The 20,956-nt window shown below is 38.3% G+C and overlaps 1 protein-coding gene and 1 long non-coding RNA gene across 9 annotated transcripts; one reads left to right on the plus strand and one right to left on the minus strand.

Moving 5' to 3' along the window:
• Positions 1-539: 539 nt before the first annotated feature.
• On the plus strand, positions 540-17,038 carry ZNF567 (zinc finger protein 567). 8 transcript variants are annotated; one of them, XM_074315750.1, is made up of 6 exons: positions 540-646; positions 2,003-2,097; positions 4,049-4,122; positions 10,654-10,780; positions 11,604-11,690; positions 14,676-17,038. In XM_074315750.1, the coding sequence occupies exons 3-6, from the start codon at positions 4,114-4,116 to the stop codon at positions 16,394-16,396; spliced, it is 1,944 nt and encodes a 647-aa protein (XP_074171851.1). In that variant the 5' UTR covers positions 540-646; positions 2,003-2,097; positions 4,049-4,113; the 3' UTR covers positions 16,397-17,038. The 8 variants fall into 8 exon arrangements, with proteins under 8 accessions (XP_074171851.1, XP_074171854.1, XP_019605469.2 ...); XM_074315753.1 differs by lacking the exon at positions 2,003-2,097 and adding an exon at positions 8,215-8,265 and having other exon boundaries at positions 557-646; XM_074315751.1 differs by lacking the exon at positions 540-646 and adding an exon at positions 672-1,478.
• LOC141567646 (uncharacterized) lies at positions 1,708-2,248 on the minus strand. Its single transcript, XR_012490494.1, has 2 exons — positions 2,114-2,248; positions 1,708-2,034 (listed from the first exon to the last, which is right to left on the minus strand). It is a non-coding gene; the product is annotated as an uncharacterized LOC141567646 (long non-coding RNA).
• Positions 17,039-20,956: the final 3,918 nt, after the last annotated feature.

The raw sequence follows: 20,956 nt of genomic DNA on the forward strand, positions 1-20,956 counted from the left end.
AGACCCCTCAGTCCCAGCGTTAAACCCAGAACTGCAGAAATGAAGCTCTACCCTGGTGATACAGCCAAACTCCTGGCCAATCACAGAATTAAAAGCCTCTTATATCACACTAGGTAACAATTGCACTCTTATGACGAGCGCTCTCAAACCCCACCGTGCTGCATACCCACATCACTGCCAACCACGGTCATTCAAACAGTCCGACATCCGAGCAGGGACACACAAACACGGTCACGCACCCGTCAAGACCTCCTCACCGTGCACACACCCCGCCTCTCACGACCACAAACGCTTACAAACACTTGTACCCGCATACACACGCCAGAGCTCCGGGGTCCCCACACCCTGTCTGTCCCATGGGTACGCCGGGCTTCCTCACCGTGAGAACCCGGCGCGCCCAGGCTCAAGTTACCACTCGGAGCGCGACGAATTTGAGGACTTCGGAGGGGAACCAAACATGAACTGAAATCAAAGTTCTTTTCCAAAGCAGCACGGGGGCGGTGGGAAATGTAGTTCAAAGCCGGAAAGCCCGGATGCGCAGAAGGCCAGCGGAGGCTGCGGCAGCGAAGACGGAGCCGCGGAGACACTTGGGAGGTACCGCGGGAGCGGGAGTACGCAGGCGCACACGGCTGGCTAGTGGTCGGAGGTGAGGCTGGCGGGTTCTGCGGGCCAAGAGGAGGCGGGTGATGGCGGGACCCGGGGGGAATGCCAAGGAGGGAGGCGGGAACCCAGGCTGGGGAAAGCGAGGAAGGAACAGGGAAACTAGAACAAGAAGGCCGGGGAGGAAAGCGCGAGTCCGGGCCCTAGAGAAAGCGAGAAGGGACGCGAGAACCTAGGCAGAGGAAGGAACTGGGAGCCAGGGCTGGGAACGCTGAGGAGGGAACAGGCAGCCCGGCCGGCGAGCCGGGGAAGAGGGAAGCAGGGGTCCAAGCTGGAGAGCGCCGAGGAGGGAACTGAAAGCCCGAGGCGGGTGTGAGCTCGGCTTGAGCAGGAATTTTGTCTGCCCCCCGCCCCCGTGAGGAAACCCCAGCTCTCGGAACGCGCGGCCTGGCAAGCACCGGCGTTCAGTTTATGTAGCTTTTTGTGCCTGCCCTTGTGTGTGTTTGGGCACGTGTTACTCCGTGTGACGTTGTGGCACCGATTGGTTGTGGAAACGATAGGGTCTGTGCGTGTGTCTAATTTTTGAAATAGGTGAGAGTCTATTTGTGTTTGAGACAGTATGCGACTTTGGGAGAGGCGACAGTAAGAGGTTTGTGAGTGAAATTTTGTTACCTTGTGTAGAAGTATGTTATGGGCTCTGTGAGACTATGCATAACGTGCCTGTAGGATAGTGATTATGTAGTGGGTGATATATGTAGTGGGTGTACATATGTCTAATTTTTTAAGTATTTTGTGTGCACAATCTGCAGCGACTATGAATGTGGCTCATTGTGTTACTGAGATGGAGCGCTTGAGAAACTGGATGCATGGCTAGTTAAGTATGCATTGTTTAGATTATCAATACTGGTTATTTCAGATGCCTGTAGAAATTGACTCTGACAATTAGACAAATAAAGTAGATATTTTAGAAATGGAGAAGATGAGGTAAAATTAAAATAATTTTCAGATGGTAGGATGTATATGGGGAAACCCCATATCAACTAATGACCAATTTGTTGAAATGAGTAGAACCTATAGCTGCTACTCTCCAAATTTTCGTTTGGGTGATTATTTTTTTTTTTTCTGCTGCTGCTGCTGCTGCTGCTGGATGAATTCCTGGGCGGATTTAATAATTTCTTCAGTCATTTTGAAGATAATAAAAAAAAATCTGTTGGACATTTAAACACAAGATCAGTCTCATAATAGTCACTTAGCTAAATAAAATGTAGAAATCAGTACTTCAAACTTGTTTCTAAAAGCAGAAAACTCCCTCCTGCTGGAAGCCTGCAGTGGGAAAGATCACATGATCAATTTCTTCTGTAATTCCTCAACCTCTATTTTGTCTCCTCTTTACTCCCTCCAGGTGGGTAGTCTCCAGTTAGAATGGATTGGGAGCTGGAAAAGGGAAGAGAAGTCAGGAACAAGAAAAGGCTGATGTAACTGATAACATAATTTAGTGTAAGTCATCTCTTACCTTCTAAGAGAACCTACTGCTGGGAACTTCCAGATACACTTTTCTTCTTGGGCACAGCCATTTCTCCGGCTGCCTCCCCAGTGCTTCCTCTGGGCATACAGTGGCCCATCTGCTCTGGTAGGTCTTGTCTCCCCGGTCAGTCCTCTTGGACAGGAAATTCCAAGCCAACCCAGGCAGGCTCCATCCATGGGTTTCCATCTAGAGCTCAGGTGAGAATTAGCCACCTTACTCTCTTTGCCCTCCCAAATCCTGGAAACATGTACAGTTTTCCCACAAAATCTCTCATCACTTGGTTCCCAGTGGCACGCATGTGTGCGCGTGTGCGTACACACATGTGCACACACACTTGTGCACACACATGCGAGTGAGTGCGTGCACAAATGTGCGTGCACAGATATGTATATATGTATCAGAAAACTGGAAAGTGGCCAGTGGCCATCAAAAATATAAGATACAGAGGACTGCATTATGTGTTAAAAAAATTTTTTTAATGTTCCTAAGGGACTCAAAAATTAAGACTTGAATAAAAGGATGGAAAGACACAATATGATAAAGTCTTAAAACTCCCTAACATTTCATGCAGTTCCATTAAAATTTCAGTAAAATTTTTGAATTTTTCTAAAGTTCTTAGGAGAATATGAACAAGCCAGAAATTCTGAAAGAGAAAAAAAATAATGAAGGGGGAAGTAGCTCTACCTGATAGTAAAATGTGTTTTAAAACTATAATAACTGCAGGGTGATCTTTCCAATTAAATGAACACATCAGTGGAATTAAATATAAAGTCCAGATCTAGTCAAATACATAAAGGAAATAAAGTATATGATAAAGATGGCAGTTTTAGTGAGTGGAGGAAATACAAGTTATGGAATACCTGTTGGTACTAAACCAGATGGCCTATAATTTTTTTTAACCCTTTCTTCCACCTCCCTCACCTCCCACCCCCCACCTGTTCAAGCTGTTGTTTCTCAGTCTAGTTATGTAGGACATAGCTCCCTGGCCCATGCTAGTATTATAAGCCTTGCGCTCCTTCCGGCTGAGGCAGTCAGTCCCCAGTCATTGGTCGGCCGCTCAGGGCAGCTCAGCTCATGGTAGTTCTCGCTACTGGCCACTCACGTTGGCCACCAGCTGCACACGGCAGCCCAGCTCCAGGGAGAGCTGTTGTTCACAATCTTAGCTGTAGAGGGCGCAGTTCACTGGCCCATGTGGGAATCAAGTGGGCGACCTTGGCATTAGGAGAACAGAGCTCCAACCAACCTGAGCCAGGGACCAGCCCCCCCATAATCTTTTTAAAAGTTATTTCTGCATGGGAAAAAGTCAGATGAGAAAGTATTAAAAAAATTAAGTAAATACAGGATTAGTTTCCTTCCTTTAAAAACTAATATCAATTTAGAAAGTAAAAGTAACCTGATAGAAAAGCGAAAGAATTATAAGAGACCATTCACAGGCAAACTAAAGATTTTTTTTACTTATGAAAAGAAGTTTCTATTCTTTCATAATAAGAAAAATAAAAACGAACCACAATTTATACTTATTAGATAGGCAAGCATCAAGAACTTTATATCAGCAGTATCTATCAGGGGTGACAGGTATTCTCATATATTGCTGCTAACAGTATAAGTGGTCAAGCCTTAATGGGGAGCAGCTTGGAAGTCATTAATATCAGTAGGCTACTTTGGCAAGACAAGATGGTGCTAGAGAGGAGGGGAGTTTTCCCAACATTTTACCTGTTGCCCCAAAAATCTGTATCTCAGGCTTTGGGGATAAAATAATATTTGTCTAGCTGTTTATCCCCCCTGTATTATTTATGTGGGATGTGCAGAGTAGAAAAGGGCCAAAGCAAGGGAAATGGAGCTAATTTTATTTGAGTCATAAGAGAGCTGTAAGGCACACGTGCGATGTTATGGCATCTTTTCATCTTGGCTTTGCCTTCTTAGGAACCACCCCTTTTCCAAAGAGGATCCCAAAGGAAGATTGGTCATCTTTTGCAAATCTCAAAACCATGGCTCAGGTGAGGTGATGATTTATTTCTCTCTCCTTTCTTAGTTTTGTTTTTGTTTTTTGTTTTTTTAAAGGATATTTGAGCATTTGCCTTTCATGTATTAGACCCTTTTGCCTATCTTTTCCTTCGGGGAAGTCATCCCCATTCTTCCCATTATTGGCCAGACGAGGCCTTTACCTCCCACAAATGTTCCTTCTAATTTTAACCAGTGCTCACACATTAAGTGGGTATGTCGTTTAACATCTTTCTCAGTCTTCTCCCAGGAGCAATCCTGGGACAAAAACGCATTGCCTCAAGTTAAATGAGAATATATTACTGAATGAACTTGTCTTATATACAAAAACAGTCAATGGAGATGGAATTAATAGATTGCTATTAGTAAGTGACAAGAAGTCCTCTCTTGAGGCTTTAAGAACAGAGCTGTGCTTGACAGATTATTAAAAGAATGGAGACTCCTATATTTCTCCTGTCTGAGCCTTCAATTTTGCTCATGACTGCTAACAAGTCCTAAAAATCTGTGGCCTGCCAGTAACACTCACTCCCCCAGTAGGCTAATGGTGTTACAGATTTATTCCTATTTTAAAATTTCTTCTACTTTTATATTCAGATGCAGAAGTAAATGTATCTGTATACTGAACTAGGAATGTAACTCTTGAAATAGTCTGCTCTTGGTTTCAAAGATATTTCTCTTGGTGTTTTCGTTCAGAACATTCATCTTTATATGTGGACCTCATAAATACTGGTGTTCTCCAGATTCTATACTGGTTCTCCTCTTTTCAGTCTCCCGTTCCTGTTCACAATCCACCACTACTATTCTAACGATGCCCAAATAATTTTAATCCTAAATCGCCATTCTGAGTGTCAAAACCATATCCAACCTCCAACTAAGTATCACCACCACTTGCCTGTTCCACAGATACTTCAGGCACATGCCTAAGATTTACCTCATTATTTCCTGCCCATCCTCTTCTTTTGGGGGTTTTTTTCTTCCCCAATTTGCTTAGGGCCCCAGCCCATCTGCTAATACAGCTAACTTGAGTTAGATGTCTCTCTTCCACAGCACAACCATTTAGTGGTGAATCTTACTCTTTATACCACAGATCCCTTCATCCCTACGAATGTCATTTTTATTTGGGTACCTCTTTCATAACAGTCACTCATCTTCCCATTTAACACCTTTGCTCCTTTTCCAGTCCTTTAAGCACTCACCCCAGTGCTCACTTACGGATCTTTGTGTTTCTTACGCTTTTCTGTTTAACTTTTTAAAAATTGTGGTAAAATATGCATAACATAAACATTTACCATTTTAACCATTTTTAAGTGTATAATTAAGTACATTCACATTGTTGTGTAACTAGCACCACTATCTATTTCCAGAACTTTTCATCATCCCAAACAGGAACTCTGAACCAATAACATTAAACAGTAACTCTTATCTTATGGTTTATATAGCATGAGACCCAAAGCACAGTAGAGGAATGTATAAAGACAATCCATTAGGGGAGAGGAAAATATTACAATGCTCATTGACAGTTTAAATTCAAGAATAGTAATTAATAATAATAATATAGTGTTCCAATTCATGAATATGATGCACATTTCCTTTTATTTAAATCTTTAATTATCTCAGTAATGTTTTGTTTCCAGTGTACCAGTCTTGCAAATGTTTTGTCATACTAATCCCTAGGTTTTTTATTTATGCTATTGTGAATGCTATTCATTTTGATTTCAGGTTTCCATTGTTTAGTGCCAGTACCTGAAAATGCAATTGATTTTTGTATATTGACCTGCAAACTTTCTAAACTAACTTATTCTAGTAACTTTTTTGTAGATTCTTTAGGATTTCCTACATAGATAATCATGTTATAAGTGAGTAATGACTGTTTTATTTCTGTGTTCCTTTTACTTCCATTTTGCTTTATTACATTGTCTAGAACCTTCAGTACAATGATGAATAGACGTGAGGACAGACATTTTTGGCTTGTTCCTGACTTAGGGGAAAAACATTCAGTCTTTTCCTATTAAGTATGTTAACTAAGGTTTTTACATAGATACTCTATCAGATTTATCAGGTTAAAGAAGTTCTAGTTTGCTGATAGTTTTTATCACTAGTGGGTGTTGAATTTTGTTGTTTTTCTGCCATTATATGGCTTTTCTCGCTCCTTTTTTATTTTTTTTTATTAGCATGGTGAATTAGACTGATTGACTTTGAAGTATTAAAGCAATTTAGTAGCCCTAGGATAAACCCCACTTGATCAGTATTACACACACACACACACACACACACACACATACACACACATATATCTTGATTAATTATATTTTATATATATTGCATATATATATTGCTTGATGAATTTGCTATACATTGATTCTTTTGTCTGTGGTTCATAAAGAATTTGGTCTATAGTTTTCTTTGTAATATCTTTGTCTAGATTTGGTATCAGGGTAATGCTGTCTTGTAACATGAGTTGAGAAGTATTTTTTCCTCTTATTTTCTAAAAGAATTTGTGTAGAATTGATATTTGTTCCTTAACTGTTTGTTAGAATTCAATCTGAGCCTGAAGACTTCTTTGTGGGAGGGGCTCTTCAGATTATCTTTTTTTTTTTTCCTTCAGTGAGCTTTTGTAGTTTGTGTCTTTCAAGGAATTGGTCCATTTCATCTTAGTTGTAAAATTTGTTGGCATAAAGTCATTAAAAATATATGTATTCTTTTTATCCTTTTGATGTTTGTATAATCTGTAGCAATGCCCCTCCTGTTTGTTATTGGTAATTTGTGTCTCTTTTTTCCTTGGTCAGTTGGCTCCAGGTTTATCAATTTAATTGATCTTTTCAAAGTACCAGCTTTTGGTTTCATTGATTTTCTCCATTGTTTTTCTGTTTCCTGTTTCTTCACTTGTGCTCTTATCTTTTTAAATTCCTTTCGCTTTCGTTAATTTGGGTTTAATTAATTCTTTCTAGTTTTGTAAACAGACGCATGTATCATTGATATGAGACCTTTCTTTTTTTCTAATAGAAGCATTTAATGCTATAAATTTCCCTCTAAGTAGCCTTTGACAAATTTTGACATGTTGCATTTTCAATTTCATTCAGTTGAAAATATTTTCTAATTTCCCTTGTGATTTCTTTTTTGACTCATTGGTTATTTAGAAGTAGTGTGTTTAATTTCCAAATATTTGGGGGTTTTCCAGATAGCTTTGTTATTGATTCTTATATTTAATTCTATGTCAGGGAACATACGCTATATGATTTCAGTCTTCTTAAAATTATGGAGACTAGTAGTACAGATTATAGTTTAACTTGATGAATGTTCCATGTGCACTTGTAAAGATGTGTGTCCTGGTGTTCCATGTGCACTTGTAAAGATGTGTATCCTGGAGTAGTGTATTCTCTAAATAATCAGGTCAATTTGGTTGATTGTGATAGTAAAATCTTCTACATCTTTATTGATTTTCAATCTGTTATAACAATGAGTGAGGAAAGGTGAAATCTTCAATTATAATTGTGGCTTTCTCTGTTTTTCCTCTTCCATTCAATCAGTTTTTCCTTAATTTATTTTGAAGTTCTGTTTTTTTGCATTTACATTTAGGATAGTTAATGCTCTCTCATGACTTGAACGCCTCTATCATTATGAAATGCCTCATTAAAATCCCTGATAATATCCTTTGTTCTGAAATCTAATCTGTTTGATATTATTATAGCCATTCAGGCTTTCTTATGAGTAGTATTTACATAGTATGTACATAGTATTTATATAGTATACCTGTTTTCCATTCTTTTCACTTTAACATAAGTATGTTTTGATATTTATAATGAGTCTCTTATAGACAGTATATAGGTTGGCCTTACTTTATTTTCCAGTCTGATACCCTCTACCCTTTCATTAGAGTTTTCAGTCCATTTTTATTTAATATTATTATCAATAATTTGGGTTTAAATATACCATCTTGCTATTTTCCCCATTTTTCCCAATTTTTTTTTATTGTTATTGTTTCTTTTTTCTCTTCTTTTGTTTCTTTTGGATTTAGAAATTGTTTTATGATTTAATTTTTTTCTCTATTATTCACTTATTAAAAGTACCTCTTTCTTTTATTTTTTTAGTGGTTGCCCTAAGCCAAGGGTTGGCAAACTATTGCCTGACGGCTAAATCAGGTATGCTGCCTGGTTTTATAAATAAAGTTTTATTGGAACTCAGTCAATTGCCAGTTTCAACCCATACTTGAAATAGTCGTGTCTTTTAAAGAAGATAGGAAATGAGTGTTTGTGTTTTTTATATGTAACTTTTCTCATCCTTTTCATTCCTATCTACAGATCTTAGTTATCATCGGGTCACAATTTTACCTTCAACCTGAAGAACTTCCTTTATCATTTTTGATGGTTCAGTATTGCTGGTGATGATTCTCTCAGATTTTATCTGAAAATAGTTTTATGTTCCCTATATTTTTAATAGATAATTTAGCTGAATATATATTTCTTGATTAACATTATCTTTGACTCTTAGCAGGTTGATTAGGATTTTCTGAGGTGTGGTTTTCTTTGGTTTTTATCCTTTTGGGGTTCATTAAGTTTTTTTGGTATGTAAGTTAAAATTTTTGCTAACTTTGAATGTGCTGGGTCATTATTGCCTTAAAATTTTTTCTTTTTTTCTTTCTTTCTGGGACACCAATGATAATATCTGTATTGGATTACTTTGAAATTGACTCACATAGCTCCGTGATTCTGTTCATTTTTCCTTATTCTTTTTATTCTTTCTTTTCAGATTCCTTAATTTCTGTTGGTCTATTTACAAGGTTACTGATTCTTCTTTTTTTCTATTTCTATATAGTGAATTTTTCATATCAGTTGTTGTACTTTTCGGCTCTAGAATGTTCATTTGGTGTTTTTTTAGAGTTTACATTCTGATGTTCCCCGCCAGGTTTTCCATTACTTTTTTGAACACGTTTAGAACAGATGCTTTGAAGCCTTTTGTGGCAAAACCCAATATCAGGGCTCACTAAGAATTAGTTAGTTTCTATGACTGTGTTTTTCTAAATATGGGTCATATGCTCCTTCCTGTTTTGTTTTGTTTGCCCACTAATTTTTGTTAGAAACCTGGACATCATGAATAATATGTTATAGTAATCTGAATTCTGTTTTGTGTGTTTCTGAGGATTATTGGTTTTTGTTCTAGCAGGCAGTTGGTTGGAATCAAGCTTCATACTCTGCCCTACTACCCACCCTTCCCCCTCAAGTGTGAAGCAGCTGATATATCAGCTTAGTTCTTTACATTTCCAGCGACTGCTTTTTATCCTGGCCCCCTGAGGGGAGGTAGCTTCTCCTTGTGTTCAAGTACTTTCACTCTCAGGCAAGGAATTGATGAAATGTTTATACATAGATTTGGGGACTTACTTTTTACAGTTCCCTTTCTTCCAAGGTTTTACCCCTTATACTTCCTGCTGCTTTGTCAGCCCCAGGTGTCTGACACCCGAATCTGTAAGGCATCAGTTTTCTTCTGCTTGAGCTATCAGCAGGTTGTGGAATGCTATTAATAAAAAATGCAGAAATCTCAGAGTCTCATTAGGTGCACTTCTATTTTTCAAAACTCTTTTCTGGTATCTTTCTGTCTGCTTTTTGCTAAATCCTCTGTGATCTCGCCAACAATTGCTTAGCTTAACTATCACCCTGGAGTTCTGACAAAGTTTATACTCAGATTTTAGGTCTCATCCATTCTAAAGTTCTCTCACTTCCAGAATTTATCCCTAAATCTCCAGCTCATCTGCCATCCCTAAATTCTGTTCTCTATCACCTTTAAGGAAGTACACTAAGGTTTTCTGCCTTAAGAGCTGTGGGGTTTTGGGTACCTTCATGCAAAAAATGCCACAAACTTAACAATTCTTATCTATTGCAGTTGCTCTCCTTTAAGGATATTTCTGCTTGCTTTGGTTGCTTTTCAGTGCCATCTATTATTTATTTATTATATATTGTATTCAGATTTTATAATTACTATCTGAGCAATTCACTCTTTTATTACTGGATGCCGAAAGTCACTCCAATGCATTTTAAAACCATATTCCTCTTTCATGATACATTAATCTTGAAAGGGATAAAAACTAACCTCCTCAGTGAAGCTGGAGAAAATTGTTCTGCCCTTGTGATAACTTCATCTTGTATATACTTCTATTGTAGTACCTGTAATACCTTCTTGTAAGTTTATGTTTTACAAATACTTTCTTGAAGGTATGCTTTACTTACAAGTTTTGAGGCTGTATCTTCTTGTGAGCAGGGACAGTGTTTTGTATGTCTTGGGACCCCAATAAACGAATGTAGTTTTGGGGTACAGAATGACTTCACAGTAAATGTTTTTAGAATGAGTTATTAAATAAATTTGGTGGCAAATTTTGATTTTTATTTTCACAAAACAAGAAAAATGTAAATCACAAAACAAGAAAAATGATAGGCTTTCTTTACAAGTTTTCATATGAATGCCACAAAGGAACAGGATCAAAACTAGTCCCCAATATCTAGTCAACTTGTTCTGATCACAGTTCCTATCCATTGCAGGGATCCGTGTCATTCAAAGATGTGACTGTGGACTTCACTCGGGAGGAGTGGCAGCACCTGGATCCTGCTCAGAAAACTCTATACATGGATGTGATGCTGGAAAACTATTGCCACCTCATTTCTGTGGGTAAGAAAACGTCTCTGAAACTTTCAGTAGCATGTATTTCTTTTCAAAGTGCCTAAAGTACTGGGTTTCCCTGAAAATAAGACCTACCCCAAAAATAAGCCCCAGTTAAGATCATCAGCCAGAAGGACTCATTTAGTACGTTATGATGATGTTCCAGAAGAAGATGACATGACTGTATTTGAATAAATGTAGGTTGTTGTACATGAAAAAATAAGACATCCCCTGAAAAAACATCCTAATGCATCTTTTGGCGCAAAAATTAATACAAGACCAGGTCTAATTTGGGGGGAAATACGGTATAAGACCGGTCTTATTTTTCGGGGCAACACAGTATGTGTGATCTTAAATTTCAGGGATAAGAAGTGTTAAATCCTTTTTGGTTAGTAGAAATGATGATTGTGTCTTCACTTGCCTGGTGCAAGGTGTTAAGTTTACCCGAAAATAAACCTAGCTGGACAATCAGCTCTAATGCATCTTTTGGAGCAAAAATTAATATAAGACCCAGTCTTATTTTACTATAATATAAGACCGAGTCAATATAATATATTATGATATGATATGATATGATATGATATATATAATATATAAAATATAATATATAAAATATAAAATAATATATAAGATAAGATAAATACTGGGTCTTATATTAATTTTTGCTTCAAAAGATGCATTAGAGCTGATTGTCTGGTAGGGTCTTATTTTCAGGGAAACATGGTAGTATTACATAAAGGTATATCTTAATTTGCAGTACTGAAAATGCACCTTACCAATTTTTCAAGTGTGTTGAAGCCTAGGCAACTTAATTCAAATCTTCCTTTATTAGGGTGTCACATGACCAAGCCTGATGTGATCCTCAAATTGGAACGAGGAGAAGATCCTTGGACATCATTTACAGGTCATACCTGCTTAGGTGAGTTTCTGACTCTCAGGCAGATGAAACTAGTGGGGAAAAAATTTTAATGTGGTCATGTGGTTAGTGGCACCTTCGAAATATTCGGGGAGTGTCTCTTTACAGGCTCCTAACCTTTGAAATGACAGTCATGCCTGCAAACTTAAAGCAAACTTGCAAGTATCACTCTCCCTATATAATATTCTTTCCTAATTTGCTTGCTATTTTTAAAATCTTTTCTTGTGTGTGTGTTTATTTTTGGCATTCTCAGTCCCTTATCTACTTGCCCCACCCCCATCCCCGCTTTTTTTTAGGCTTTCTTAAATCTCTCTTTAGAAAAGAAAAAAATTCTTGGTTAATTTTTCTCTTTTTAGTTGCTTTCCACTTCCTTTTCCTTTCTTTTTATTACCTCAGGTTTCGTTTTTTGTGCTAAGTCTAAGTTCCCATTCTCACCATAAATCCAGCTATAATTTTAAAACTCCCTTGCCTTGGCCCAGACTGATAATACCACAGTTAGCATTTTTTTCCATTAAACTTTGTGGCTCATTTTATATGGCTGATCATCATTCTTTACATAAACCCTGGTTTGGGTAAAACACCAATTCATTCTTATCCTGATTTTCTGAGTGGTTATTTCCAACTTGGTCTCTTTTTTCCACCACTGTGGACATATTGCCTAGAATGATGGCTGGCATGTAATAGTCACACAGATTTTTCTTTTTTAATGTATATTGTTTCACTGGACTCTCAGTCTTATTTGTCTGATTTGTCCTCAAGGGATAAGCCTTTGAATTATAATAATCTCATCCATTCTCAGTACTTAAGCTTAGTGCTTCTAAACCAACATACTCAGCATATTTCTCTCACCTTCACTCTATTCCTTTAAGAGTTCTACACTTTGATGTCTCACATATTTTGTGACAATATATTGGAAATGAAAATCACTAACTTTCCTAGGTCTTAAATTATTTTCCTTTATCTATTTCTATATTATTTCCCCCCCTGATATCAGCTTCATTCTTCTGTATCTGTCATTATTTTTTAAGAATCTCTACACAATTTATGTTAAGTTTATCAGCCTGTGAAATGTATTTGTCACTGATACACAAAATAACAATTCTCTTATTTCATGTCTTGACTATTCCAATTACAACTTGGCTGTTATATAATTTTTGTCCTGCTTCTTTAAATTTATATTGTTAGTTTTCTGACAAAATATATCACTTGTTACCTATTATTTATTATACAAAATTGAAATTCTTCATTCAAGAGCTAACATAATAAGCCCTAATCTAGTCTTTTCAACTTTATTTCTCTCTCTTGTAGAAAACTATTGCTCATGTCCACTTGATCCAGTTTCCTAACTTTTCTCCATACACGTAGGATTTGTCATGATGTCTGTACTTTACTTTGTGTTGTAGTCTCCCTTCCACATACTATACATCTTATAGTTCAGTCTTGAGATTTCTTCTCCATGATGTATTCCTTGACTATTCCACATCATATCCACCTTTTTTTTCTGAATTCCCATGGTACTTACACACTATAACAAATACAATGCGTGGATATGATTGTATAATTTAATACCTAATTGTAGATACTTTGTGTTTAAGGATTCTTTCCCTCAATTATGAGATCCTCTGCTTTGATCTTTTTTGCTATAGTATATAAAATGTTAGGTATTCAGCAGTTGCTTCACGAACTATTTGTGGAGCTTTACAGGGGAGATATCTTTTTCTTCCATTCAAAAAACATGTACTTGTAAGATGATTTCAGATATACACCTGTTCAGGCCATGGCTCTATAGATTATGATTGAAATGTTTTGATTCTACCAAGCACTACATATCTATGACACACAGTATTAATGTAAACTTTCTTTGGGTGAGATTTGTCAGATAGGGGACAAACCTAAAATCTTGTTTGAGTATAAAGAGTGAATCTATGTGATGCAAAGTTTTGTTTACAGGAGAAATTCTTTGTATGTTAGTACTGGGGGTAATGGACTCAAAGAAGAGAAAGATTTTTGAACCTAGATTTAACATTGTTCCACAGATGTGGAAGATCACAAAGTAACAGAAGTCAACTATAGCTCTACATTTATAATGGAAATGAAGATTAAGGTTAATGAATGATCCAAAACCAAAATGAATCTGATCTTTCTGGTCCACCCTATGGAAAACTGGAGATAAGGAATGTTACTGTATTGGGGAACATTTGAACTGGTCTTTCTTTAACCTGACAATGTAAGTCAGCAATTGAAGAGGAACAGTTATAATTGATAGTCATGAGAGTTTTTATGTTGAACAATTCTGAAAGAATGTATAATAACAGCAATCTGAATACACCAGTGAATACACCCTAGTCTGTTTTAAATTTCCCGTTATATGTGTTTTCCTAGTTCTTTCCTCTCAAGGGAAAATGATTCCCAGCTATATGGAGGATTAGACCTGGATGATAGGATAGTTTTTCTTAACACTAGGAAATTAACTGATGCTTGGAAAAATTAATTAGCCATTGATGGCTACATGGACAGGGTTGGTGGAAAACTGAAAACTGGAAGCATTCTATCTTGCAATCTAGAGGTGATGTATAAAAGTATAGGCTCTGACTTGTGTCCTCCAGAAGCAATCCTTCCTCTAATATTTTCCCTGAATAAGCTTTTCTGCTAATCTTGTCCATCGTACTTAAAGCTTAATGCCCTTGATAGGTTCACTTCCTTGTCTGAATTCACCTATCCAAGCATCAATACCTCTTCCATCATTCATGCTGCTTGTGTGCGTTCAACTTTCTTTATGAAGTTCTGGTTCAAAAGTTATTAGCATTCAATCCTTATTTTTCATTCTTTTCCATACTAAAGCAGAGTTTTTATTTAGCTTCTGTGTCTTTTTCCAGGCATGCAGTAATTTGTCTTGGGTTTTTTTGGCCTCATATGATTGACCCTAGTACAATTCCTTTTTATAGCAAATGTGTGAAGATTCATAAATTGTTATCAATTCTTTTATAGACAAAAACTGGAAAGCCAAAGACTTTTTAGTGAATTTCAAGGAACACCAAGATAAGTATTCTAGATCAGTTCTATTCATTAACCACAAAAAACTGATTAAGGAGAACAGTAATGCACATGAAAAGACATTTACTTTAAACAGAAGCCCTATAAATTCAAAAAATTTACTTCCTGAATATGACAGTCATGGAAAAAATTTTAAAAATGATTCAGAATTAATCATCAGTAATCTAAGTCCTGCAAGAAAGAGACTTAGTGAGTATAATGGATACGAGAAATCATTCCTCAATAGTAAACCAGAGACAGTTCACCATGGAGTCAAATCTCATAATCAACATGGCAGGGCTGTCAGTCATAATGAACTGCTTTTGCAGTATCATAAGATGGAAACTCCAGCACAGTTGCCTGGACATAATGACTGTGAGAAATTATTCCTTAAAAAAGGAGGCTTAATTACACATCATAGAGCTTATAGGAAGGAAAATCCACCTGAACATAATAAAAGGAGAAGAACAACCAATGTTGAAAAAAAACATACATGCACTGAATGTGGGAAGTCATTCTGCAGGAAGTCAGTATTGATTCTGCATCAGGGAATTCACACAGAGGAAAAACCCTATCAGTGTCATCAATGTGGAAATTCATTTAGAAGGAAGTCATATCTCATTGATCATGAGAGAACTCACACAGGAGAGAAACCCTTTGTTTGCAATGAATGTGGTAAGTCCTTCCGCCTAAAGACAGCCCTCACTGATCATCAGAGAACACATACAGGGGAGAAATCATATGAATGTCCACAATGTAGGAATGCCTTCAGATTGAAGTCACACCTCATTCGTCACCAGAGAACTCATACAGGAGAGAAACCATATGAGTGTAGTGACTGTGGGAAGTCTTTCCGCCAGAAGACAACACTCTCTCTACATCAGAGAATTCATACAGGAGAGAAACCCTATATTTGTATGGAATGTGGGAAATCTTTTCACCAGAAGGCAAACCTAACTGTACATCAAAGAACTCATACAGGGGAAAAGCCTTATATTTGTAATGAATGTGGGAAATCCTTCTCCCAGAAGACAACCCTCGCTCTTCATGAGAAGACTCATAATGAGGAGAAACCCTATATTTGTAATGAATGTGGAAAATCCTTCCGCCAGAAGACAACCCTCGTAGCACATCAGAGAACACATACAGGGGAAAAATCTTATGAATGTCCTCACTGTGGAAAGGCCTTTAGAATGAAGTCATACCTCATTGATCATCACAGAACACACACAGGAGAGAAACCATATGAATGTAATGAATGTGGAAAATCCTTCAGTCAGAAGACAAACCTCAATCTACACCAGAGAATTCATACAGGGGAAAAACCCTATATTTGTAATGAATGTGGGAAGTCCTTTCGCCAGAAAGCAACCCTTACTGTACATCAGAAAATACATACAGGTCAGAAATCCTATGAATGTCCTCAGTGTGGGAAAGCCTTTAGCAGGAAGTCGTATCTCATTCATCATCAAAGAACTCATACAGGAGAGAAACCATACAAATGTAATGAATGTGGGAAGTGCTTCCGCCAGAAGACAAATCTCATTGTACATCAGAGAACTCACACAGGGGAGAAACCCTATATTTGTAATGAGTGTGGTAAGTCCTTCAGTTATAAGAGAAACCTCATTGTCCATCAGAGAACTCACAAAGGAGAAATAATGGAAATACAATAAATGCAATAAATGGTGTGATTGCTTTGTGAAGCCTTTTCAAGGTATTGTAAAACTTCAGGTTTTTTACCAAAAAAGCATGCTAATAATGTCTTTTTAATCACAAACGTAATAATAGTTATTGATTTAAAATACTGTACATCATAACTGTTTACTGTTTACTACTATAAAAGGATATGATCATTGTTACTGAACTCTATCAGCAATTAATCTAATTTTTTAACTTTTCAAGTTCTGCTGATTCAGTTTTTTTAAAAAACTTATATAATACATGCAGAGGCAAGATAAAAAATGGTTATAAGCATCAGTCTTCATAAGAAAAAAATATGAACTATATTTCTTATTGCACTGAGTAGAATAAAAAGTAGCTGTTACTTCTCCAGAGGTTACCACTTCCCTAGCTTATAACATTAAGTAGTTTTTGCATGTCTTTAAACTTTATATGTTTTTATCATTATCATGAATTCTTTTGTGTCTTGTTTCACTTAACATTCTTAAGAGTCACACATTATTGCATGTGGCAGTAGTGTTTTCATATTCATTCTGTATACTAAACCATTTTAAGAATATACCAGTATTTATCCTCTTGATGGATATTTGTATTTTTTATAATTTTGTGTTGTAATAAAGATACTGCTACAAGTAGTCTTGTATATTCCTTTGTGTGTGTGTGTGTGTGTGTATTTCTGTTGATTTTATACTAAAACAAGTTACTCTGTCCAACTGTGTATAGAAGCTTTTCCAGCTATGATTGATACTGCCAAACATCTCTTAGACATTTCTCAACATGAGATGATTCACTTTGGAGAGTAACAGCTCTAATTGTAATCAATGTGGAGAAAGGTCTTTAGCAGTCATTCAACTGGAGAATTCCTAGTTGAAGGAAATCCTTATGATGTTATAATTGTGAGACTGTTGTTAGTCTCAATTATATGAATGTGTGAATGTCATAAATGTAGAAAGACTGTTAGCTGTGGCTTTAACCTTACACAAAACCAGAAAATTCATATTAGAGGGAATCTTGTTGTCATGATTATAGGGGTACTTTTAGCCATAGCTTATAGCCTATTCAAAATCAAAGAGTTCATACTTGAGAAAGGGAGGTTAAGGAGAGTCATAGGTGAATAAAATTTGGAAGTTTAGTAGTCACAGTAGATGCAATTATAAGAAATATATATAAGTAAGCCTTTATATTACATAATAAATCTATATAAAATAGCCTTTTATAGCTTGTTTTGTCTCACAGAAAATGTGGGTCTTTGGAAATGCCAAATGAAAAATCACTGGAGAGGTTTTGGTGTTTGAGAATTGGAAATCTCCAAAGACAATAACATCTGCAGTATCTTTTCTGTGACTAGTAAGTTCAGCAGCAACTTGAACAGTGTTACAAAATACCCTTCTTGAGTTTATTAATTTTTAACCCATATTTACTATACGGTTATTGTGTGTAATAAAATTTAGTAGAAATTAAAATAAACTGATTTTTTCACCAAGTGAATAGAACTATATAAACCAGGTCTAACTAAGCAGGAAAATGGTTAGTAGTTCAAGTATCTGACATTTAAAAATGTTTAACAAGGGAGGTCTAATTAGGTAACTGCATCCCAGGATGACACCAAAATTACAAATAAATTATAGAACAATCAACCTCAAGAATCATTTGAACACTAGCTGAACAGAATCCCTATAACTAAGGATATAAAGAGGCCACATGGAGATTTGTAGGAGGGGCAGATAATGCAATACAGGCTGACCCCAAACCCACAGATAAAGTGCTGGGAGGGACACCTCGGTGGCAGAGGTCCCCCCTGAAGTGGGAGGGGGGCCCCCAGGCGCATGCTGGGCTCCCCAGCGCAGGGGTCCTGTGCCAGGAAGAGGAGTCCCCATGGCACCTGGCAGTGAAAATCAGCAAGGACTCTGTCTGTTCTTCCTAGTGGGGCAGAAGGCAGCTGGAAACCCAGACACCCTCTTGTAGAGCCAGCAAATGAACTCGCTTGCAGGCACTTACCTGGTCTCTGGTGGAGGGGTGGCAGCTCAGGAGGCCCAGGGACGTGTGGGGAAGGACTGAATTGCATTGCTTCGGCACAGGAGCTGGAAAGACAGGAGCAATTGTTGTCCCTATGTAGAGCCTGACATACATGTGGCTTACAGGAAGGCACCACCTTTTCAGGGTTAGGACCTCCCCCAAAGGGCCAAATCTGGGACTGCATTGGTCTGGTGGAATCTGCATGTATGCACTGCCTTTGTGACGCCCTGGGTCCCGCCCTCCACACAGCTGGTGCTACATCACTCTGGAAATTCTTGACTGTTGGACTGCTGGCCCCACCCCACAGGCTACAGAAGCCAGTTTAAAGCAGGTGGAGGGCTTGTGGAGGCCTGGGAAACATTTACTGGTAGGCAGTAAGACAAGGCCCGTGCTGTAGCATAGATGGGCAATGGCAGGCCTCAGACTGGCGGTGGCTGGCCATAGGGTTCTTGGAGCGTTTTTTTGTAGGGTGGTCAAGGGCCAAGCACTGGTATGGGAGCCAAGACTACATTGACTGTATAAACCATCGACCACACCCCTTTGCTCCCTGGAACCCCACCCCACCCACCTAGAGCTGCATTGCCTGGTTGGCCAGCCCCGCCCCACAAGGTGCAGAAGTCTTTTACTGCAGCAGACAATCCACAATGGCCCAGGAGAGTTTACAGGTGGACCATGACCAAAAATTTGTGCTGCAGCCACTCGGGGGCAGCTCTCAGGAATTTGCGAGCCTGAGGCGGTGGCTGGCTGCAGTGTTCTTAGGGCAATGTGCAAAGTGGTCACAGGCCGGGGACTGGCATGAGAACTGAATCTGCATTAACTTTGTAAAAACCACCGTCACTTCTCATGACTCCCTTGAACACCACCCTGCCCAGCTAGCGCTGCATTGCTGAGGGGTCTCTCAACACTGTGTCAACAAGCCCAGCACACGAACCTAAGAAGGCTCTTTCAATGGCTGAGCCTTATAGGAAACCAGCAGGTGGTAACAGACCTGGGGGCCTGGGCCTTTTGCTAAGCTGCCTCAGGCCCACTACTGGTGGCAGCTGGCCTTGATTCACAGCAATCCACCCCCACATGCCTCCACGTCCAGCACCAAAGCTCTTGGCACCTTGGCTCTTGGCAGCAGCCAATAACATAGAGCTTTGTGGCTCTTACCAGGTAAACTACAGGCCAGTAACAGGCAAGGCTGAAATTGGCCTGCACAGTAGCCCCTTCCAAGAGACACCAGAAACAACACATCCAGAGGCCAGCTTCAGACCACACCAGAGCACTACCTGGTTAGTCCCACAAGTGGCACACCCAAAGGGGGCTCTCAACAGGCACAAGAGGCACAGGGGCAAAGCCCCCTCTGAGGAGTCAGCCCCCACATAGCAGCCCACACACTGTGGGCATAGCCAATCCTCACAATCAGCCTGGGAGTCAATCCCACCTACTGATGCACCGCCAAAAGTGGTCAAGACTCAACTACAACAGGAGAACACACATAACACACAAGGGACACTCCTGTAACACGAGTACAGGAGATTAGGGAGACTGTGCCATCAGACTACACAGGACAAATACTACATAAGACCACCCAGCAAAGAGTGAGACACATAGGAGATCTATCTAATATATAGAAACAAACACAGAGTGGCAGCCAGAATGAGGAAACAAAAAAACATGTCCCAAGTAAAAGAAGAGGAGAAACCTCCAAACAGAACTAAATGAAATGAAGGCAACCAACCTACCAGAGACAGAGTTTAAAACACTGGTTATTAGAATGCTTAAGGAGCTTAGTGAGAATTTCAACAAAGAGATAGATAGCAAGCATAAAGAATGACATAAAAACCATAAAAAAAGAATCAGTCAGAAATAATACAATAACTGAAATGAAGAATACACTAGAAGGAATTAACAGTAGATTAGACGAAGCAAAGGATTGAATGAGCGATTTAGAAGAGAAGGTAGCAGAATATACCCAATCGGAACAACAAAAAGAAAAAGAATAAAAAACAATGAAATAAGTTTAAGGGACCTGTGGGACAACATCAAGTGTAACATTTGCATCACAGGAGTACCAGAAGGAGAAGTGAGGGAGTAAGAGATTGAGAACCTATTTGAAGAAATAATGACTAAAAACTTCCCTAACCTGGTGAAAGAAATAGACATACCAGCCCAAGAAGTGTAGAAAGTCCCAAAAAAGATTAACTCAAACAGGCCCACATCAAAACACATCATAGTTTAAATGCCAAAGGTTAAAGACAAAGAGAATCCTAAAAGCAGCAAGAGAAAGACAAATCACAAGGGAGCTCCCATAAGGCTGTCAGGTGATTTCTCAACAGAAACATTGCAGGCCAGAAGGGAGTGGCAGGAAATACCCAAGGTAATGAAAAACAAGGGCCTAAAACCAAGAGTACTTTACCCAGCAAGGCTATCATTTAAAATTGTAGGAGAGGTAAATAGCTTCCCGGATAAGAAAAAGCTAAAGAAATTCATTACCACCAAGCCACTCTTACAAGAAATGTTAAAAGGACTTCTTTAAGCAGAAGAAAGGAGAA

Source organism: Rhinolophus sinicus, linkage group LG11, assembly GCF_036562045.2.
Source record: "Rhinolophus sinicus isolate RSC01 linkage group LG11, ASM3656204v1, whole genome shotgun sequence".
In the NCBI taxonomy this organism is placed as follows: Eukaryota; Metazoa; Chordata; class Mammalia; order Chiroptera; family Rhinolophidae; genus Rhinolophus; species Rhinolophus sinicus.